Raw genomic sequence first — 22,296 nt, forward strand, 5'->3', positions numbered from 1 at the left:
ATATGTCATATTATATATATAATACAATATAATATATCATATTATATACATAATACAATACAATATAATATAATAATATATCATATTATATATATAATATAATACAATATAATATAATAATATATCATATTATATATATAATCTAATACAATATAGTATAATAATATATCATATTATATATATAATCTAATACAATATAATACAATAATGTATAATATTATATATATAATACAATATAATATAATAATATATCATATATATAATACAATAATAATAATAATAATAATAATAATAATAATTATATATATATATATATATATATATATATATATATATATATATATTCTATTACTCTTACGTGGAGCCCATTTATTCCATTTTTTCACTATGATACTTCCTGTGCCGACCTCTGACCTCTCCCTCTCTCCGCCCCCCAGCTGACCGTCCTATCGGAGGAGCGGGCCGCCCTCTTGGAATTGTGGGAAGTCCGGCGCCAGCAGTACGAACAGTGCATGGACCTCCAGCTTTTCTACCGAGACACCGAGCAAGTCGACAACTGGATGAGCAAGCAGGAGGTCAGAGTCGAACCCGGAGCCGGAAGGTTCCGGAAAAGCCCAGAATCCCGAATTTGAACCCAGAACCGGAAGCCGGGATTCGAACCCGGAGCCGGAAGGGCTGAGCTGGGATTCGAACCCGGAGCCGGAAGGTTCCGGAAAAGCCCAGAATCCCCCATTCGAACCCAGAACTCTCCGGGAAGCCGGGATTCGAACCCGGAGCCGGAAGGTTCCGGAAAAGCCCAGAATCCCGAATTTGAACCCAGAACCGGAAGCCGGGATTCGAACCCGGAGCCGGGAGGGCTGAGCTCGGATTCGAACCCGGAGAGGAAGGGCTGAGCTCTGATTCGAACCCAGAACCGGAAGGGCTGAGATCGGATTCGAACCCGGAGCCGGAAGGTTCCGGAAAAGCCCAGAATCCCCCATTCGAACCCAGAACCCTAAGGCTTCTGTGATTCGAACCCGGAGCCGGAAGGGCTGAGCTCTAACCAATGATGGCGGAGCTCTAAGGCGGAGCTCTAAGTCGAACCCGGAACCCGAAGGGCGGAGCTCTAACCAGGACACAAACCCCTAACCCCTGACCCCTAACACAAACCCCTAACCCCTGACCTCTAACCCTAACCCAAACCCCTAACCCCCAATTCCTGACCTCTAACCCTGACCTCTAACTCTAACCTTTGACCCTAAGGCCTAACCTCTAACCCTAACCCCCAATTCCTGACCTCTAACCCTGACCTCTAACTCCAACCCCCAACCCTAAGGCCTGACCTCTAACACAAATCCCTAACCCCCAATGCCTGACCTCTAACCCCCAACCCTAAGGCCTAACCTCTAACCCTAACCCCTAACCCCCCAATGCCGGGCCTCTAACCCTGACCTCTACCTCTAACCCCCAACCTCTCATGTCTGACCTCTAACCCCCAACCCTAACCCCCCAACCTTAAGGCCTAACCTCTAACCCTGACACAAACCCCTAACCCCCAATGCCTGACCTCTAACCCCCAACCCTAAGGCCTAACCTCTAACCCTGACCTCTAACCCCCAACCCTAACCCCTAATACCTGAACTCTAACCCAAACCCCTAACCCTCAATGCATGACCCCTAACCCTGACCTCTACCTCTAACCTCCAACCTTAAGGCCTGACCACTAACCCTGACCCCTAACCCCCAATGCCTGACCTCTAACCCCTAACCCTAAGGCCTAACCTCTAACCCCTAACCCCCAATGCCTGACCTCTAACCCCTAACCCTAAGGCCTAACCTCTAACCCCTAACCCCCAATGCCTGACCTCTAACCCCTAACCCTAACCCCCAACCCCTGACCCCCAATGCCTGACCCCTAACCCTTGCCCCTAACTCTAACCTTTGACCCTAAGGCCTAATCTCTAATCTCTAACACCCCTAACCCCCAATGCCTGACCTCTAACCCTTACCTCTACCTCTAACCCTCGTCTCTAAACCCTCAACCCCCAACCCTGATCCCTAACCCTGACCCCCAACCTCGAACCCTCACCCCAAACCCTTGTCTCTAACCCTCAACCCCCAACCCTGACCCCTAACCCTGACCCCCAACCTCGAATCCTCACCCCAAACCCTCATCTCTAACCCCCAACCCTGACCCCTTACCCTGACCCCCAACCTCGAACCCTCACCCCAAACCCTCGTCTCTAACCCCCAACCCTGACCCCTAACGCTGACCCCCAACCTCGAACCCTCACCCCAAACCCTCGTCTCTAACCCTCCACCCCCAACCCTGACCCCTAACTCTGATCCCCAACCCCAAACCCTCACCCCTAAGCCTCGTCTCTAACCCCCAACCCTGACCCCTAACCCTGACCCCCAACCTCGAACCCTAACCCCAAACCCTCATCTCTAACCCCCAACCCTGACCCCTAACCCTGACCCCCAACCTCGAACCCTCACCCCAAACCCTCATCTCTAACCCCCAAATCTGACCCCTAACCCTGACCCCCAACCTCGAACCCTCACCCCAAACCCTCGTCTCTAACCCCCAACCCTGACCCCTAACCCTGACCCCCAACCTTGAACCCTCACCCCAAACCCTCATCTCTAACCCCCAACCCTGACCCCTAACCCTGACCCTCACCCCAAACCCTCGTCTCTAACCCTCGACCCTGACCCCTAACCCTGACCCCCAACCTCGAACCCTCACCCCAAACCCTCGTCTCTAACCCCCAACCCTGACCCCTAACCCTGACCCCCAACCTCGAACCCCCACCCCAAACCCTCGTCTCTAACCCTAAACCCCCAACCCTGACCCCCAACCTCAAACCCTGACCCCAAACCCTCATCTCTAACCCCCCAACCCTGACCCCTAACCCTGACCCCCAACCTCGAACCCTGACCCCTAAGCCGGGGGTCAGCGACCCACGGCCCCCAAATCGAATTGGGATTTGAATTGAATTGAAAGGAGAGTTCAGCTTGGGAAATTAAATCAAATTAAAAATGGGATTTTAATCCACTTTTTTGTATGATTGGCTGTGAGCTGCGGAGTTTTTTCCAATTTATATTTTATGTTATTGTTATTTATTATGATAAATATTATTTTAATAAATAATAATAATATAATAATATAATAATAATTACTATTTAATAACAATAATAATAGTAATTACTATTTTATAATATAATATAATATAATATAATATAATATAATATAATATAATATAATATAATATAATATAATATAATATAATATAATATAAATTACTATTTAATAATAAAATAAATAAATAAATATTATTTTATTATTTTTATTATTCATACTATTAAAAATAATATATATTTTTTCCTTTTTCCCAGGCTTTCCTGCTGAACGAAGATCTGGGCGATTCTCTCGACAGCGTGGAAGCGCTGCTGAAAAAACACGAAGATTTTGAGAAATCGCTCAGCGCCCAAGAAGAAAAAATCACGGTAATTCCTTTAATTTTCAGAATTAAATAATTCCCATTTTCAGAATTTCCATTTTTATTTTCGTGGTCATAAAGGACATTTTCCTTTTTAAATTCCTATCATTTCCATTTCCATTTTAATAACCTCCGTTAAAAAAATTTCCATTGTAACCATTTCCATTTTATTTTCACGGTCCTAATTTTCTTGGTAATCACGGTCATTTTCCTTTTTAATTTCCCTATAATCTGCATTTTAACAATTTCCATTTTAATAATTTCCATTTTAATAATCTCTATTTTAATAATTTCCATTTTAATAATCTCCATTTTTATAATTTCCATTTTAATAATTTCCGTTCCAACCATACCCATTTCCGCTTTAATTTTCACGGTAATAATTTTTGAGTCATTTCCATTTCAATCATCTTCCATTACTTTTTAATTTTCATTTGAATCATCATCATCATCATCATTTTTTTATTATTGTGTTGGGAGTGTCTGGGGAAACCCAGCCAGATGGGAGGGGTATAAATAGTAATTATTATTATTATTATTATTATTATTAAGCCCAGGAAGGGGAGCCTCCAATTATTATTATTATTATTATTATTATTATTATTATTATTATTTCATTTCTATTTTTATATTTATGTTTATTTCATTTATACCCATCCTTTGGTCCCCTGATAAAATGCTATTATTATTATTATTATTATTATTATTAAGCCCATTCTTCTTCTTTTTCTTCTTCTTCTTATTATTATTATTATTATGTAATTATTATTATTATTAAATTGTAAATGTTATTATATTATTATATTATATTATATTATATTATATTATATTATATTATATTATATTATTAAATAGTTATTATTATTATTATTATTATTATTATTATTATATAGTAATTCTTATTCTTATTCTTATTAAATAGTTAATATTATTACTACTACTACTAATTTTAATAATTTCGGTTTCTGTTTTCATAACCAACATTTTAACAATTTCCATTTCCATTTTGATTTTCGCGGTCATCATTTTCACGGCAATAAGGGTCGTTTTTCCTTTTTAATTTTTCTTTTTAATTTCCATTTCTGTTTTAACCATTTCCACTTTAGCAATTTCCATGTTGATTTTCATGGGAACAATTTTCATTTTCATGGTCATTATAAATATTATTATTATTACATCATTATTACTATTACTACTATTAATATTAATTCAAATTTGCAGGCCCTGGACAAATTACTACTATTAGTACTATTAATATTAATTCAAATTTCCATTTTAGCAATTTCCATGTTGATTTTCACGGGAACAATTTTCATTTTCGTGGTCATCATAAATATTATTATTATTACATCATTATTACTATTACTACTATTAATATTAATTCAAATTTGCAGGCCCTGGGCGAATTACTACTATTACTACTATTAATATTAATTCAAATTTCCACTTTAGCAATTTCCATGTTAATTTTCACGGGAACAATTAACATTTTCATGGTCATCATAAATATTATTATTATTACATCGTTATTACTATTACTACTATTAATATTAATTCAAATTTGCAGGCCCTGGGCGAATTACTACTATTAGTACTATTAATATTAATTCAAATTTCCATTTTAGCAATTTCCATGTTAATTTTCACGGTAACAATTTTCATTTTCATGGTCATCATAAATATTATTATTATTACATCATTATTACTATTACTACAATTAATATTAATTCAAATTTGCAGGCCCTGGGCGAATTACTACTATTAGTACTATTAATATTAATTCAAATTTCCATTTTAGAAATTTCCATTTTGATTTTCACGGGAACAATTTTCATTTTCATGGTCATCATAAATATTACTATGATTATTATCATTATTACTATTACTACTATTAATATTAATTCAAATTTGCAGGCCCTTGACGAATTTGCCACCAAACTGATGCAAAACAATCACTACGCCAAAGAAGATGTTTCGAGCCGGAGAGATGCTGTAAGTTTATTATGTTTATTATATTTATTGTTAATAATAATGATTATTATGATTATGATCTTGAAACTGTTTTGTGGGTCTACGGACCGCAATAAATATATATACTTATATATACTTATATATTACCTTTGCTACATCTATTATTATTATGTATATAATAATATAATATATAATATATAATATTATGTATATAATATTTATTACATTATATTTATTATATATATTAATAATTATAATGATTATGATCTTGAAACTGTTTTGTGGGTGACCACAATAATGATTTATATATTACATTTACATTTATTACATTTATCATTGTGTTTATTATTATTATGTTTATTACAATAAGCTATTATATAAATAATGTTAATAAATATAAATATAACAATAAATAATGTTTATTGTTATATTTATATTTTTATTTTATTTTTTATTTATGTTAATAATATTAATAATTATGATTATTATGATTATTATCTTGACACTGTTTTGTGGGTGGCCGCAGTATTTATTTATATATTACATTTACTTTATTTATATTATTTTTGAAACTGTTTTGTTGGTCTACAGACGGCAATAAAGATATATGTTATATTACATTTATTATTGTGTTTATTATTATGATGTTTATTACAATAAGGTATTATATAATATCTTATTGTTAATGTTGATTGTTATATTTATATTTTTATATATATTTATTATAGATATTAATAATATTAATAAATATGGTTATGTTTATTACAATAAGATATTATTGTTAATGTTTATTGTTATAGTTATATTTTTATATCTATTTATTATATATATTAATAATATTAATAATTATGGTTATGATCTTGAAACTCTTTTGTGGGTCTACGGACTGCCAGAAAGGTATATATTTAAAAATCGCATTTATTACATTTATGATTATGTGGATTAGATTTCTTCTATAACATTGTTAATATTTGTTATTCTATTTATTGCATTTATTTATTAAAATATTCTATTTATTGCATTTATTCATATTATTATTGAAACTGTTTTGTTGGTCTTTATATTAATTAATTATATTATATTATATAAATATTTATTATATATAGTAATAATGTTAATAATTATGGTTATGATCTTGAAACTCTTTTGTGGACTGCCATAAAGGTATATATTTTAAAATGGCATTTATTACGTTTATGATTATGTGGATTAGATTTCTTCTGTAATATTGTTAATATTCGTTGTTCTATTTATTGCATTTATTTATTAAAATATTCTATTTATTGCATTTATTTCTTATAATATTCTATTGATTGCATTTATTACTTATAATATTTATATTTATTATTATGACATGATATTCCCTCTCCCCGTTCCCCCCACAGCTCTTGAACCGCCGCAACGCCCTCCACGAGAGGGCGCTCCGCCGCCGGGCGCAACTCGCCGACTCCTTCCACCTCCAGCAGTTCTTCCGCGATTCGGACGAACTCAAGAGTTGGGTCAACGAGAAGATGAAGACGGCCACCGACGAGGCCTACAAGGTGCGGGGGCCCGTTTCCTGTCCCACTTCCTGCCGGGGACCCGCCTCCTTTCCCGTTCCCTCTCTGGACCCAGGTTCCTTCCTTGTTTCCTGTCTGGGCCCGGATTCCTTTCCCATTTCCTGTTGGGGCACGGATTCCTTTGCCATTTCCTGTTGGGGCCCGGATTCCTTTTCCATTTCCTGTCTGGGCCCGGATTCCTTTCCCATTTCCTCTTGGGGCTGGACTTGCTTCCTGTTTCCTGTCGGGGCCCAGATTCCTTTCCCATTTCCTGTTGGGGCACGGATACTTCCCCGTTTCCTGTCAAGGCCCAGATTCCTTTCCCATTTCCTGTCTGGGCCTGGATTCCTTCCCCATTTCCTGTCGGGGCTGGACTTGTTTCCTGTTTGGGACAGGATCCCTTCCCTGTTTCCTGTCAGGGCCCGGATACTTCCCCATTTGCTGTCTGGGCCTAGGCTCCTTTCCCGTTTCCTGTTTGGACCCGAATTCATTTCCTGTTTCCTGTCTCAGCCTGGTCTCCTTCCCCATTTCCTGTTGGGGCCCAGATAATTTCCCATTTCCTGTCTGGGCTTGGGCTCCTTTCCCGTTTCTGGTTGGGACCCGGAATCGTTTCCTGTCTGGGCCCGGGCTCCTTTCCCATTTCCTGTCAACGCCCGGCTTCCTTCCCCATTTCCTCTCTGGACCCAGATTCCTTCCCCGTTTCCTGTTGGGGCACGGATTCCTTTCTCATTTCCTGTCAAGGCCCAGATTCCTTCCCCGTTTCCTGTCTGGGCCCGGATTCCTTCCCCATTTCCTGTTGGGGCTGGACTTGTTTCCTGTTTGGGCCAGGATTCCTTCCCTGTTTCCTGTCGGGACCTGGATACTTCCTCATTTCCTGTCTGGGCCTAGGCTCCTTTCCCGTTTCCTGTTTGGACCCGAACTCATTTCCTGTTTCCTGTCTCAGCCTGGGCTCCTTCCCCATTTCCTGTTGGGGCCCAGATAATTTCCTATTTCCTGTCTGGGCTTGGGCTCCTTTCCCGTTTCCTGTTGGGACCCAGACTCGTTTCCTGTCTGGGCCCGGGCTCCTTTCCCATTTCCTGTCAACGCCCGGGTTCCTTCACCATTTCCTGTCAACATCCGGGTTCCTTTCCCATTTCCTGTCTGGGCCCGGGCTCCTTCCCCGTTTCCTGTCAGGCCCAGATTCCTTCCCATTTCCTGTCTGGGCCCAGATTCCTTCCCCATTTCCTGTCTGGGCCCGGATTCCTTTCCCATTTCCTGTTGGGGCTGGACTTGTTTCCTGTTTGGGACAGGTTTCCTTCCCTGTTTCCTGTCTGGGCCCGGATACTTCCCCATTTCCTGTCTGGACCCAGATTCCTTCCTTCTTTCCTGTCGGGGCCCGGATACTTCCCCATTTCCTGTCAGGACCCAGATTTCTTTCCCATTTCCTGTCTGGGCCCGGATTCCTTCCCCATTTCCTGTTGGGGCTGGACTTGTTTCCAATTTCCTGTTGGGGCCCAGATTCCTTTCCCATTTCCTGTTGGGGCTGGGCTTGTTTCCCGTTTCCTGTTGGGGCTGGACTTGTTTCCTGTTTCCTGTCTGGGCCCAGATTCCTTTCCCATTTCCTGTTGGGGCTGGACTTGTTTCCTGTTTCCTGTTGGGGCCCAGATTCCTTTCCCATTTCCTGTTGGGGCTGGACTTGTTTCCTGTTGGGACCCGGACTTGTTTCCTGTCTGCGCTTGGACTCCTTTCCTGTTTCCTGTTGGGACCCGGATTCCTTTCCCATTTCCTGTGGGGCTGGACTTGTTTCCTGTTTCCTTTCGGGGGCCGGACTCCTTTCCCGGATACTTCCCCATTTCCTGTCTGGGCCTGGACTCACTTCCCGCTTCCTATTTGGGCCCAGATTCCTTTCCCGTTTCCTGTTGGGGCTGGACTTGTTTCCTGTTTCCTGTCTGGGCCCAGACTCCTTTCCCGGATACTTCCCCATTTCCTGTCTGGGCCTGGACTCACTTCCCGTTTCCTGTTTGGGCCCAGATTCCTTTCCCGTTTCCTCTCTGGACCCAGATTCCTTCCTTGTTTCCTGTCTGGACCCGTATTCCTTTCCCATTTCCTGTCAAGGCCCAGATTCCTTTCCCATTTCCTGTTGGGGCACGGATTCCTTTCCCATTTCCTGTCTGGGCCCGGATTCCTTCCCCATTTCCTGTTGGGGCTGGCTTGTATCCTGTTTGGGAGAGGATTCCTTCCCTGTTTCCTGTCGGGGCCCGGATACTTCCCCATTTCCTATCTGGGCCCAGATTCCTTTCCCATTTCCTGTCTGGGCCCAGATTCCTTCCCCATTTCCTGTTGGGGCTGGACTTGTTTCCCGTTTCCTGTTGGGGCCCAGATTCTTTTCCCATTTCCTGTTGGGGCTGGACTTGTTTCCCGTTTCCTGTTGGGGCTGGACTTGTTTCTCGTTTCCTGTTGGGGCTGGACTTGTTTCCTGTTTCCTCTCTGGGCCCAGATTCCTTCCCCATTTCCTGTTGGGGCTGGACTTGTTTCCTGTTTCCTGCTGGGGCCCAGATTCCTTTCCCATTTCCTGTTGGGGCTGGACTTGTTTCTTGCTGGGACCCGGATTCCTTTCCCATTTCCTGTTGGGGCTGGACTTGTTTCCTGTTTCCTGTCTGGGCCCAGATTCCTTTCCCATTTCCTGTCTGGGCCCGGATTCCTTCCCCATTTCCTGTTGGGGCTGGACTTGTTTCCTGTTTGGGACAGGATTCCTTCCCTGTTTCCTGTTTGGACCCGAACTCATTTCCTGTTTCCTGTCTCAGCCTGGGCTCCTTCCCCGTTTCCTGTTGGGGCCCAGATACTTTCCCATTTCCTGTCTGGGCTTGGGCTCCTTTCCCGTTTCCTGTTGTGACCCAGACGCGTTTCCTGTCTGGGCCCGGGTTCCTTTCCCATTTCCTGTCAACGCCCGGGTTCCTTCCCCATTTCCTGTCTGGGCCTAGGCTCCTTCCCTGCTTCCTGTCTAAGCCCCGCCTCCTTCCCCGTTTCCTGTCAGGCCCGGATTCCTTCCCATTTCCTGTCAAGGCCCAGATTCCTTTCCCATTTCCTGTCTGGGCCTGGATTCCTTCCCCATTTCCTGTTGGGACTGGACTCGTTTCCTGCCTGGACCCAGATTCCTTTCCCATTTCCTGTCTGGGCCCGGATACTTCCCCGTTTCCTGTCAAGGCCCAGATTCCTTTCTCATTTCCTGTCTTGGCCTGGATTCCTTCCCCATTTCCTGTCTCGACCCGGATGCCATTCCTGTTTCCTGTTGGGAACCAGACTCCCTTCCCATTTCCTGTCTGGGTCCGGGCTCATTTCCTGTTTCCTGTTGGAACCCAGACTCGTTTCCTGTCTGGGCCCGGATTCCTTTCCCATTTCCTGTCTGGGCCCAGGATTCCTTCCCCACTTCCTGTCTGGGCCCAGGCTCCTTTCCTGTTTCCTGTTGGGACCCGGACTCGTTTCCTGTCTGGGCCCAAACTCCTTTTCCATTTCCTGTTGTGGCCCAGATTCTTTTTCCGTTTCCTGTCAGGGCCCAGCCTCCTTTCCTGTTTCCTGTCTCGGCCCCACCTCCTTCCCCACTTCCTGTCTGGGCCCAGGCTCCTTTCCCGTTTCCTGTTGGGACCCGGACTCGTTTCCTGTCTGGGCCCAAACTCCTTTTCCATTTCCTGTTGTGGCCCAGATTCTTTTTCCGTTTCCTGTCAGGGCCCAGCCTCCTTTCCCGTTTCGTGTCTCGGCCCCGCCTCCTTCCCCACTTCCTGTCTGGGCCCAGGCTCCTTTCCCATTTCCTGTTGTGGCCCAGATTCCTTTCCCGTTTCCTGTCAAGGCCCTGCCTCCTTTCCTGTTTGGGTCCGGGCTCCTTTCCCGTTTCCTGTTGAGACCCGGACTCGTTTCCTGTCTGGGCCCAAACTCCTTTTCCATTTCCTGTCTGGGCCCGGATTCCTTTCCCGTTTCCTGTCTGGGCCCAAGATTCCTTCCCCAATTCCTGTCTCGGCCCCGCCTCCTTCCCCACTTCCTGTCTGGGCCCAGGCTCCTTTCCCATTTCCTGTTGGGACCCGGACTCGTTTCCTGCCTGGGCCCAAACTCCTTTCCCATTTCCTGTTGTGGCCCAGATTCCTTTCCCGTTTCCTGTCAGGGCCCAGGCTCCTTTCCCATTTCCTGTTGGGACCCGGACTCGTTTCCTGTCTGGGCCCAAACTCCTTTTCCATTTCCTGTTGTGGCCCAGATTCCTTTCCCGTTTCCTGTCAGGGCCCTGCCTCCTTTCCCGTTTCCTGTCTCGGCCCCACCTCCTTCCCCACTTCCTGTCTGGGCCCAGGCTCCTTTCCCGTTTCCTGTTGGGACCCGGACTCGTTTCCTGTCTGGGCCCAAACTCCTTTTCCATTTCCTGTTGTGGCCCAGATTCCTTTCCCGTTTCCTGTCAGGGCTCTGCCTCCTTTCCTGTTTCCTGTCTCGGCCCCGCCTCGTTCCCCACTTCCTGTCTGGGCCCAGGCTCCTTTCCCGTTTCCTGTTGGGACCCGGACTCGTTTCCTGTCTGGGCCCAAACTCCTTTTCCATTTCCTGTTGTGGCCCAGATTCCTTTCCCGTTTCCTGTCAGGGCTCTGCCTCCTTTCCTGTTTCCTGTCTCGGCCCCGCCTCCTTCCCCACTTCCTGTCTGGGCCCAGGCTCCTTTCCCGTTTCCTGTTGGGACCCGGACTCGTTTCCTGTCTGGGCCCAAACTCCTTTTCCATTTCCTGTTGTGGCCCAGATTCCTTTCCCGTTTCCTGTCAGGGCTCTGCCTCCTTTCCTGTTTCCTGTCTCGGCCCCACCTCCTTTTCCATTTCCTGTTGTGGCCCAGATTCCTTTCCCGTTTCCTGTCAGGGCTCTGCCTCCTTTCCTGTTTCCTGTCTCGGCCCCGCCTCGTTCCCCACTTCCTGTCTGGGCCCAGGCTCCTTTCCCGTTTCCTGTTGGGACCCGGACTCGTTTCCTGTCTGGGCCCAAACTCCTTTTCCATTTCCTGTTGTGGCCCAGATTCCTTTCCAGTTTCCTGTCGGGGTATATAAACACCGTATTTTCCCGTCTATAATATATACATACACATATACATACAAACATATACATACAAACACACACACACATATTAACACAAACATAGATATATAAATATATACATATATGTGTTTGTTTGTGTGTGTGTGTGTGTGTGTGTGTGTATGTGTATATATATATACACACACACACACCGTATTTTCCCGTGTATAATATACACATATACACAAACATAGATATATATACACACACACACCCCCCCCGTATTTTCCCGTCTATAATATACACATATACACAAACATATATATATATATATACACACACACACACACACATACACACCTTATTTTCCCGTCTATAATATATACACATACATATACAAACACACATATACACACAAACATAGATATATAAATATGTATATATGTATATATAATATCTACCGGAAAAAAACACACACCAACCGCTACTTACATGCACAATCACACCACCACCCTGCACAAATAAACTCCGTAGCCATCTCTCATCTCCAGAACCAAACGCCTGGCTGACGAAGACCACTTGACAACTGAGTTACAGAATCTCTCAAATGTGTTAATTGCCAATGGATACCAGCAAAACAGGGTTACGAAGCTAATCCAAAAAGAAACACCCCCCAAAAACCAAGACACAGAAGAAAACAATGGCATAGCCCTCCTTCCTTATATCAAGGGCACTACAGATAAAATTAGCAAAATCCTCCATAAACACAATATCAAAACAGCCTTTTGCACCAACCAAAAAATAGCCAATATCCTCAGAAACCCCAAGGATAAAATTCAGTTGGAAAACCAAGGGGTCTATGAAATACCCTGCAAAGTCTGCCCAGCCACGTACATTGGACAAACAAACAGACGAATAAATGCACGGATCGCAGAACACAAGAATGCCGTCAAAAAAGAAGAAAAAACTTCCTCTCTTTTCCAACACATGAAAGAAACAGGACACGAAATTAATTTTGCAGATTCCAAATTGCTCTTTAACATGGAACATCACCACAAGAGAATAATCATGGAAGCCATCGAGATAGAGAAACACCCTCACAACATGAACAAGCGTGACGACACATCCCGCTTGCCAGACATCTGGAAATTAGCCCTCCCCACAAAATCTGACACCAGATCCAGAGGCACACAGAACGCCATCACCAATCAACCACACCAGACCCAAACCCAGACCCTCTCCACAGATAAATTACAGACACCATCCAGTAGCCAAACCAGGGTGGCACCTCCGGATGCTGCACCCCCCTGCAATCCCTACACAGATCTGGCTGGCACAGGCCACAAAACCACAGCTCGCCCCTATACACGAAGCCAAGCCAGAGCACAACCAAGTGCAGTACAGCCATCTTCTCAGAAAAACTCTTCACAAAGTTCAAGAGTTCAAGACACGAAGGCTTTAGCAACTAATCCACACCTAATGACCCACCTAAGTGGGATTCAGGAAATCACTCAAGAAATCACTCAAGATATCCCTCAAGTAATTAAGGAACAAAAGAAGAAAAGGCACACTAGCCTGGGAACCTCCTCTCTGCCCAGAACATTGGAGGCTATACACCACACCTCCTCAACAGTATTTATAGGAACTCAAACACTGAGATCCTGCTCTGTTCCAGTAACAAGAAGCCGAAAGCACCAGCCTGAAGATGACGAGTGAGACCTCGTCGAAACGTCGCCTAGACACCCCAACTTTTACACGGGAAGACACCCGAGGACACCAAAACCTGCATTCCTGTACCCGTGAAAATCTACGAAAGCAAATATCTCACCTCTACGGGGAGGAAACCTTCCAGCTGACAAGAACCTACGAGAAACTAGAAATCCGAAGAGCCACCATCTTATGTGATCTCTTGTTCCTACGCAACTGCCGAGACAACAACTTAATTCCCACATGCTTCCAACTTAAATTCCACTCTAAAACCCCAGCTACCGAAAGGATCCTGAAACGAACTGAACTATCTCTAATCAGAAACGAACTACACAAGAAAAGATACCTACTAAACCAAACCAACAAAGATCTACTCACTCTTCACCTCAAACTCTGTAACAAAATCCACCCTGCACTCTGGGACAAATGCAAACAACTAGCCGTCTGGAGAGCTGAAACGGAGACCTCACACAAGACAGACACACACACCAACAAACTCCACAAACTAGAGAAACGCCAGAAGCCCAGCCACCCTCCACAACAACCCATGAAACAAACAGTACATAACATATCAGACAGGATCCTCACCTCAACTGAAACCAAAGTACTCTCCAAAGGTTTCAACTTTGCAGTCGCCCCGAGACGCATCCCCACGGAAAACATCATATGCGGAGTCGAAGCTAGCCTAACCAAAATCAATCCAGATGAAGCCAATAAAATCAGACTTGAAGTCACCAACATCCTCTGCTCCAGCAAACCACCCAGAAGCAATTTACACAAAGAAGAACAGAAAGCACTCACCAACCTGAGGAAAGACAACAACATAATCATTCTCCCAGCAGACAAAGGTAATGCCACTGTTGTGATGAACACATCGGACTACCAAGCAAAACTATCAAATCTACTCCAAGACCCTACCTACCAACCTATAAAAACAGATCCCACCACCTATCTGGAAAAAACCACCAAATCCAAAATAAAAGCCTCTCCTATCAGTGAAGAAATCCAGCTAAGAATCATCCCCAGAGAAAAATCATCCAGATGCCCCAAACTCTACGGCCTCCCCAAGATACACAAAGAAGGAACACCACTCAGACCAATAGTCAGCTCCATAGGCTCACCTCTACAAAATCTCGCTAAATTTCTCGCCAAGCAACTTCAGCCCTATGCAGAATCCATCTCTTCACACGTTCCAAACTCCTTCCAGTTCATAGAAACAATAAAGAAGCAAAACCTACAACCCAATGACCTACTTGTGAGCTTCGATGTTGTATCTCTCTTCACACAAGTGCCCATTAATGAAGCCTTGACAGCCATTCAAAACAAATACAATCCCCCCGAATACATCTTGGACCTGACCAACCACTGCCTAACCAACACGTACTTCATCCACAATGGACAAAGATACAAACAGATAGAAGGAGCACCTATGGGATCACCCCTCTCACCGGTCATCGCTAACCTGTACATGGAACACTTTGAAACCAATGCTTTAGACAAGTCAGAACACAAACCCAAACTTTGGCTCAGATATGTTGACGACACCTTTGTAATTTGGCCACACGGGAAGGAAAAACTGGATAGCTTCCTCACACATCTCAACAGCCTACACCCCAAAATACAATTCACTATGGAGATAGAAGCCAACAACCAACTTCCCTTCCTTGACGTCCTAATCTACAAAAAACCTGATGGCTCCCTAGGACACACTATCTACCGGAAAAAAACACACACCAACCGCTACTTACATGCACAATCACACCACCACCCTGCACAAATAAACTCCGTAGCCAAGACTCTCATCTCCAGAACCAAACGCCTGGCTGACGAAGACCACTTGACAACTGAGTTACAGAATCTCTCAAATGTGTTAATTGCCAATGGATACCAGCAAAACAGGGTTACGAAGCTAATCCAAAAAGAAACACCCCCCAAAAACCAAGACACAGAAGAAAACAATGGCATAGCCCTCCTTCCTTATATCAAGGGCACTACAGATAAAATTAGCAAAATCCTCCATAAACACAATATCAAAACAGCCTTTTGCACCAACCAAAAAATAGCCAATATCCTCAGAAACCCCAAGGATAAAATTCAGTTGGAAAACCAAGGGGTCTATGAAATACCCTGCAAAGTCTGCCCAGCCACGTACATTGGACAAACAAACAGACGAATAAATGCACGGATCGCAGAACACAAGAATGCCGTCAAAAAAGAAGAAAAAACTTCCTCTCTTTTCCAACACATGAAAGAAACAGGACACGAAATTAATTTTGCAGATTCCAAATTGCTCTTTAACATGGAACATCACCACAAGAGAATAATCATGGAAGCCATCGAGATAGAGAAACACCCTCACAACATGAACAAGCGTGACGACACATCCCGCTTGCCAGACATCTGGAAATTAGCCCTCCCCACAAAATCTGACACCAGATCCAGAGGCACACAGAACGCCATCACCAATCAACCACACCAGACCCAAACCCAGACCCTCTCCACAGATAAATTACAGACACCATCCAGTAGCCAAACCAGGGTGGCACCTCCGGATGCTGCACCCCCCTGCAATCCCTACACAGATCTGGCTGGCACAGGCCACAAAACCACAGCTCGCCCCTATACACGAAGCCAAGCCAGAGCACAACCAAGTGCAGTACAGCCATCTTCTCAGAAAAACTCTTCACAAAGTTCAAGAGTTCAAGACACGAAGGCTTTAGCAACTAATCCACACCTAATGACCCACCTAAGTGGGATTCAGGAAATCACTCAAGAAATCACTCAAGATATCCCTCAAGTAATTAAGGAACAAAAGAAGAAAAGGCACACTAGCCTGGGAACCTCCTCTCTGCCCAGAACATTGGAGGCTATACACCACACCTCCTCAACAGTATTTATAGGAACTCAAACACTGAGATCCTGCTCTGTTCCAGTAACAAGAAGCCGAAAGCACCAGCCTGAAGATGACGAGTGAGACCTCGTCGAAACGTCGCCTAGACACCCCAACTTTTACACGGGAAGACACCCGAGGACACCAAAACCTGCATTCCTGTACCCGTGAAAATCTACGAAAGCAAATATCTCACCTCTACGGGGAGGAAACCTTCCAGCTGACAAGAACCTACGAGAAACTAGAAATCCGAAGAGCCACCATCTTATGTGATCTCTTGTTCCTACGCAACTGCCGAGACAACAACTTAATTCCCACATGCTTCCAACTTAAATTCCACTCTAAAACCCCAGCTACCGAAAGGATCCTGAAACGAACTGAACTATCTCTAATCAGAAACGAACTACACAAGAAAAGATACCTACTAAACCAAACCAACAAAGATCTACTCACTCTTCACCTCAAACTCTGTAACAAAATCCACCCTGCACTCTGGGACAAATGCAAACAACTAGCCGTCTGGAGAGCTGAAACGGAGACCTCACACAAGACAGACACACACACCAACAAACTCCACAAACTAGAGAAACGCCAGAAGCCCAGCCACCCTCCACAACAACCCATGAAACAAACAGTACATAACATATCAGACAGGATCCTCACCTCAACTGAAACCAAAGTACTCTCCAAAGGTTTCAACTTTGCAGTCGCCCCGAGACGCATCCCCACGGAAAACATCATATGCGGAGTCGAAGCTAGCCTAACCAAAATCAATCCAGATGAAGCCAATAAAATCAGACTTGAAGTCACCAACATCCTCTGCTCCAGCAAACCACCCAGAAGCAATTTACACAAAGAAGAACAGAAAGCACTCACCAACCTGAGGAAAGACAACAACATAATCATTCTCCCAGCAGACAAAGGTAATGCCACTGTTGTGATGAACACATCGGACTACCAAGCAAAACTATCAAATCTACTCCAAGACCCTACCTACCAACCTATAAAAACAGATCCCACCACCTATCTGGAAAAAACCACCAAATCCAAAATAAAAGCCTCTCCTATCAGTGAAGAAATCCAGCTAAGAATCATCCCCAGAGAAAAATCATCCAGATGCCCCAAACTCTACGGCCTCCCCAAGATACACAAAGAAGGAACACCACTCAGACCAATAGTCAGCTCCATAGGCTCACCTCTACAAAATCTCGCTAAATTTCTCGCCAAGCAACTTCAGCCCTATGCAGAATCCATCTCTTCACACGTTCCAAACTCCTTCCAGTTCATAGAAACAATAAAGAAGCAAAACCTACAACCCAATGACCTACTTGTGAGCTTCGATGTTGTATCTCTCTTCACACAAGTGCCCATTAATGAAGCCTTGACAGCCATTCAAAACAAATACAATCCCCCCGAATACATCTTGGACCTGACCAACCACTGCCTAACCAACACGTACTTCATCCACAATGGACAAAGATACAAACAGATAGAAGGAGCACCTATGGGATCACCCCTCTCACCGGTCATCGCTAACCTGTACATGGAACACTTTGAAACCAATGCTTTAGACAAGTCAGAACACAAACCCAAACTTTGGCTCAGATATGTTGACGACACCTTTGTAATTTGGCCACACGGGAAGGAAAAACTGGATAGCTTCCTCACACATCTCAACAGCCTACACCCCAAAATACAATTCACTATGGAGATAGAAGCCAACAACCAACTTCCCTTCCTTGACGTCCTAATCTACAAAAAACCTGATGGCTCCCTAGGACACACTATCTACCGGAAAAAAACACACACCAACCGCTACTTACATGCACAATCACACCACCACCCTGCACAAATAAACTCCGTAGCCAAGACTCTCATCTCCAGAACCAAACGCCTGGCTGACGAAGACCACTTGACAACTGAGTTACAGAATCTCTCAAATGTGTTAATTGCCAATGGATACCAGCAAAACAGGGTTACGAAGCTAATCCAAAAAGAAACACCCCCCAAAAACCAAGACACAGAAGAAAACAATGGCATAGCCCTCCTTCCTTATATCAAGGGCACTACAGATAAAATTAGCAAAATCCTCCATAAACACAATATCAAAACAGCCTTTTGCACCAACCAAAAAATAGCCAATATCCTCAGAAACCCCAAGGATAAAATTCAGTTGGAAAACCAAGGGGTCTATGAAATACCCTGCAAAGTCTGCCCAGCCACGTACATTGGACAAACAAACAGACGAATAAATGCACGGATCGCAGAACACAAGAATGCCGTCAAAAAAGAAGAAAAAACTTCCTCTCTTTTCCAACACATGAAAGAAACAGGACACGAAATTAATTTTGCAGATTCCAAATTGCTCTTTAACATGGAACATCACCACAAGAGAATAATCATGGAAGCCATCGAGATAGAGAAACACCCTCACAACATGAACAAGCGTGACGACACATCCCGCTTGCCAGACATCTGGAAATTAGCCCTCCCCACAAAATCTGACACCAGATCCAGAGGCACACAGAACGCCATCACCAATCAACCACACCAGACCCAAACCCAGACCCTCTCCACAGATAAATTACAGACACCATCCAGTAGCCAAACCAGGGTGGCACCTCCGGATGCTGCACCCCCCTGCAATCCCTACACAGATCTGGCTGGCACAGGCCACAAAACCACAGCTCGCCCCTATACACGAAGCCAAGCCAGAGCACAACCAAGTGCAGTACAGCCATCTTCTCAGAAAAACTCTTCACAAAGTTCAAGAGTTCAAGACACGAAGGCTTTAGCAACTAATCCACACCTAATGACCCACCTAAGTGGGATTCAGGAAATCACTCAAGAAATCACTCAAGATATCCCTCAAGTAATTAAGGAACAAAAGAAGAAAAGGCACACTAGCCTGGGAACCTCCTCTCTGCCCAGAACATTGGAGGCTATACACCACACCTCCTCAACAGTATTTATAGGAACTCAAACACTGAGATCCTGCTCTGTTCCAGTAACAAGAAGCCGAAAGCACCAGCCTGAAGATGACGAGTGAGACCTCGTCGAAACGTCGCCTAGACACCCCAACTTTTACACGGGAAGACACCCGAGGACACCAAAACCTGCATTCCTGTACCCGTGAAAATCTACGAAAGCATGTATATATAAATATATACATACATACATACATACATATATATATACATATATATATGTGTGTGTGTGTGTGTGTATATACACACCGTATTTTCCCGTCTATAATATACACGCACACATATACACACATAGATATATGAATATATATATATACACACACGCACACACGCACACACACATCTACACACACACACACACATGTACATACATATACACACACATATATTTATACACATATACACACACACACATATACATATACACACACACACATTTATACACATATATACACTACACATACAAATATATATATACACACACACATCTACACACACACACACACACACACACACAAAAAACATATATATATACATACACATATATATATATATATATACACACACACACACACACATCTACACACACACACACACACACACATACATGTACATACATATACACACACACATATATACACACACATATACACACACACACACACACACATATATTTATACACATATACACACACACACACATTTATACACATATATACACTACACATACACACAAATATATATATACACACACATCTACACACACACACACACACATCTACACATACATATATACACACACACACAAACATATATATATACACACACCTACACACACACCTACACACAAACATATACACACACACACATATATATACACACACACACACACACACACACTACACACACACCCCGGATTAACCCCCCCTCTTCCCCCTCAGGATCCCTCCAACCTGCAGGGCAAAGTCCAGAAGCACCAGGCGTTCGAGGCCGAGCTCTCGGCCAATCAGAGCCGGATCGATGGGCTGGAGAAGGCGGGGCAAAAGCTGACGGACACCCGGCACTACGCCTCCGAGGAGGTGGAGGCCCGGCGGAGCGAGGTCCTCAGCCTGTGGAAGAAGCTTCTGGAAGCCACCGAGCTGAAAGGTGGGGGGTGATTAGGAGTATTGTAGTAGTAGTAGTAGTAGTAGCCACCGAGCTGAAATGTGGGGTTATTAGGAGTGTTATTATTGTAGTAGTAGTAGTAGTAGTAGCCACCGAGCTGAAATGTGGGGTTATTAGGAGTGTTATTATTGTAGTAGTAGTAGTAGTAGTAGCCACCAAGCTGAAAGGTGGGGGGGGGTGATTAGGATTATTGTAGTAGTAGTAGTAGTAGAAGCCACCGAGCTGAAAGGTGGGGGGGGTGTGATTAGGAGTATTGTAGTAGTAGTAGTAGTAGTAGTAGTACTAGAAGCCACCGAGCTGAAAGGTGGGGGGGTGATTAGGATTATTGTAGTAGTAGTAGTAGAAGCCACCGAGCTGAAAGGTGGGGGGGGTGTGATTAGGATTATTGTAGTAGTAGTAGTAGTAGTAGAAGCCACCGAGCTGAAAGGTGGGGGGGTGTGATTAGGATTATTGTAGTAGTAGTAGTGGTAGTAGTAGTAGAAGCCACCGAGCTGAAAGGTGGGGGGGTGTGATTAGGATTATTGTAGTAATAGTAGTAGTAGAAGCCACCGAGCTGAAAGGTGGTGGGGGGGTGTGATTAGGATTATTGTAGTAGTAGTAGTAGCCACCGAGCTGAAAGGTGGGGGGGGGGTGATTAGGATTATTGTAGTAGTAGTAGTAGTAGAAGCCACCGAGCTGAAAGGTGGGGGGTGTGATTAGGATTATTGTAGTAGTAGTAGTAGTAGTAGTAGAAGCCACCGAGCTGAAAGGTGGGGGGGGTGATTAGGATTATTGTAGTAGTAGTAGTAGAAGCCACCGAGCTGAAAGGTGTGGGGGGGGTGTGATTAGGATTATTGTAGTAGTAGTAGTAGTAGAAGCCATCGAGCTGAAAGGTGGAGGGGTGTGTGATTAGGATTATTGTAGTAGTAGTAGTAGTAGTAGTAGAAGCCACTGAGCTGAAAGGTGTGGGGGGGGTGTGATTAGGATTATTGTAGTAGTAGTAGTAGTAGAAGCCATCGAGCTGAAAGGTGGAGGGGTGTGTGATTAGGATTATTGTAGTAGTAGTAGTAGTAGTAGTAGAAGCCACCGAGCTGAAAGGTGGGGGGTTATTAGGAGTATTATTGTAGTAGTAGTAGTAGTAGTAGCCACCGAGCTGAAAGGTGGGGGTGTGTGATTAGGATTATTGTAGTAGTAGTAGTAGTAGAAGCCACCGAGCTGAAAGGTGGGGGGTGTGATTAGGATTATTGTAGTAGTAGTAGTAGTAGTAGTAGAAGCCACCGAGCTGAAAGGTGGGGGGGTGATTAGGATTATTGTAGTAGTAGTAGTAGAAGCCACCGAGCTGAAAGGTGTGGGGGGTGTGTGATTAGGATTATTGTAGTAGTAGTAGTAGAAGCCACCGAGCTGAAAGGTGGGGGGTTATTAGGATTATTGTAGTAGTAGTAGCAGCAGCAGCAGCAGCAGCAGTAGTAGTTAGTGGTATTAGTATTAGTAGTAGTATTAATTAGTATTCGAGGTCCTCAGCCTGTGGAGGAAGCTTCTGGAAGCCACCGAGCTGAAAGGGGGGTGATTAGGAT

The 22,296-nt window shown here is 44.0% G+C and overlaps 1 protein-coding gene across 1 annotated transcript in view; it reads left to right on the forward strand.

The window, feature by feature from the left end:
* The window catches only part of LOC310668801 (spectrin alpha chain, non-erythrocytic 1), a gene marked incomplete at its 3' end in the record, with an annotated part of 199,549 nt that overhangs the window by 54,224 nt on the left and 123,029 nt on the right, over positions 1 to 22,296 (forward strand). The window contains exons 11-15 of the mRNA XM_083422129.1: positions 438 to 575; positions 3,379 to 3,489; positions 5,397 to 5,474; positions 6,839 to 6,994; positions 20,521 to 20,725. Of these exons, the coding sequence (XP_083278255.1) occupies positions 438 to 575; positions 3,379 to 3,489; positions 5,397 to 5,474; positions 6,839 to 6,994; positions 20,521 to 20,725 (688 nt within the window). The remainder of the gene's footprint in view (positions 1 to 437; positions 576 to 3,378; positions 3,490 to 5,396; positions 5,475 to 6,838; positions 6,995 to 20,520; positions 20,726 to 22,296) is intronic.

This window comes from Podarcis tiliguerta, assembly GCF_965153285.1.
Source record: "Podarcis tiliguerta genome assembly, chromosome: W".
Lineage (NCBI taxonomy): Eukaryota > Metazoa > Chordata > Lepidosauria > Squamata > Lacertidae > Podarcis > Podarcis tiliguerta.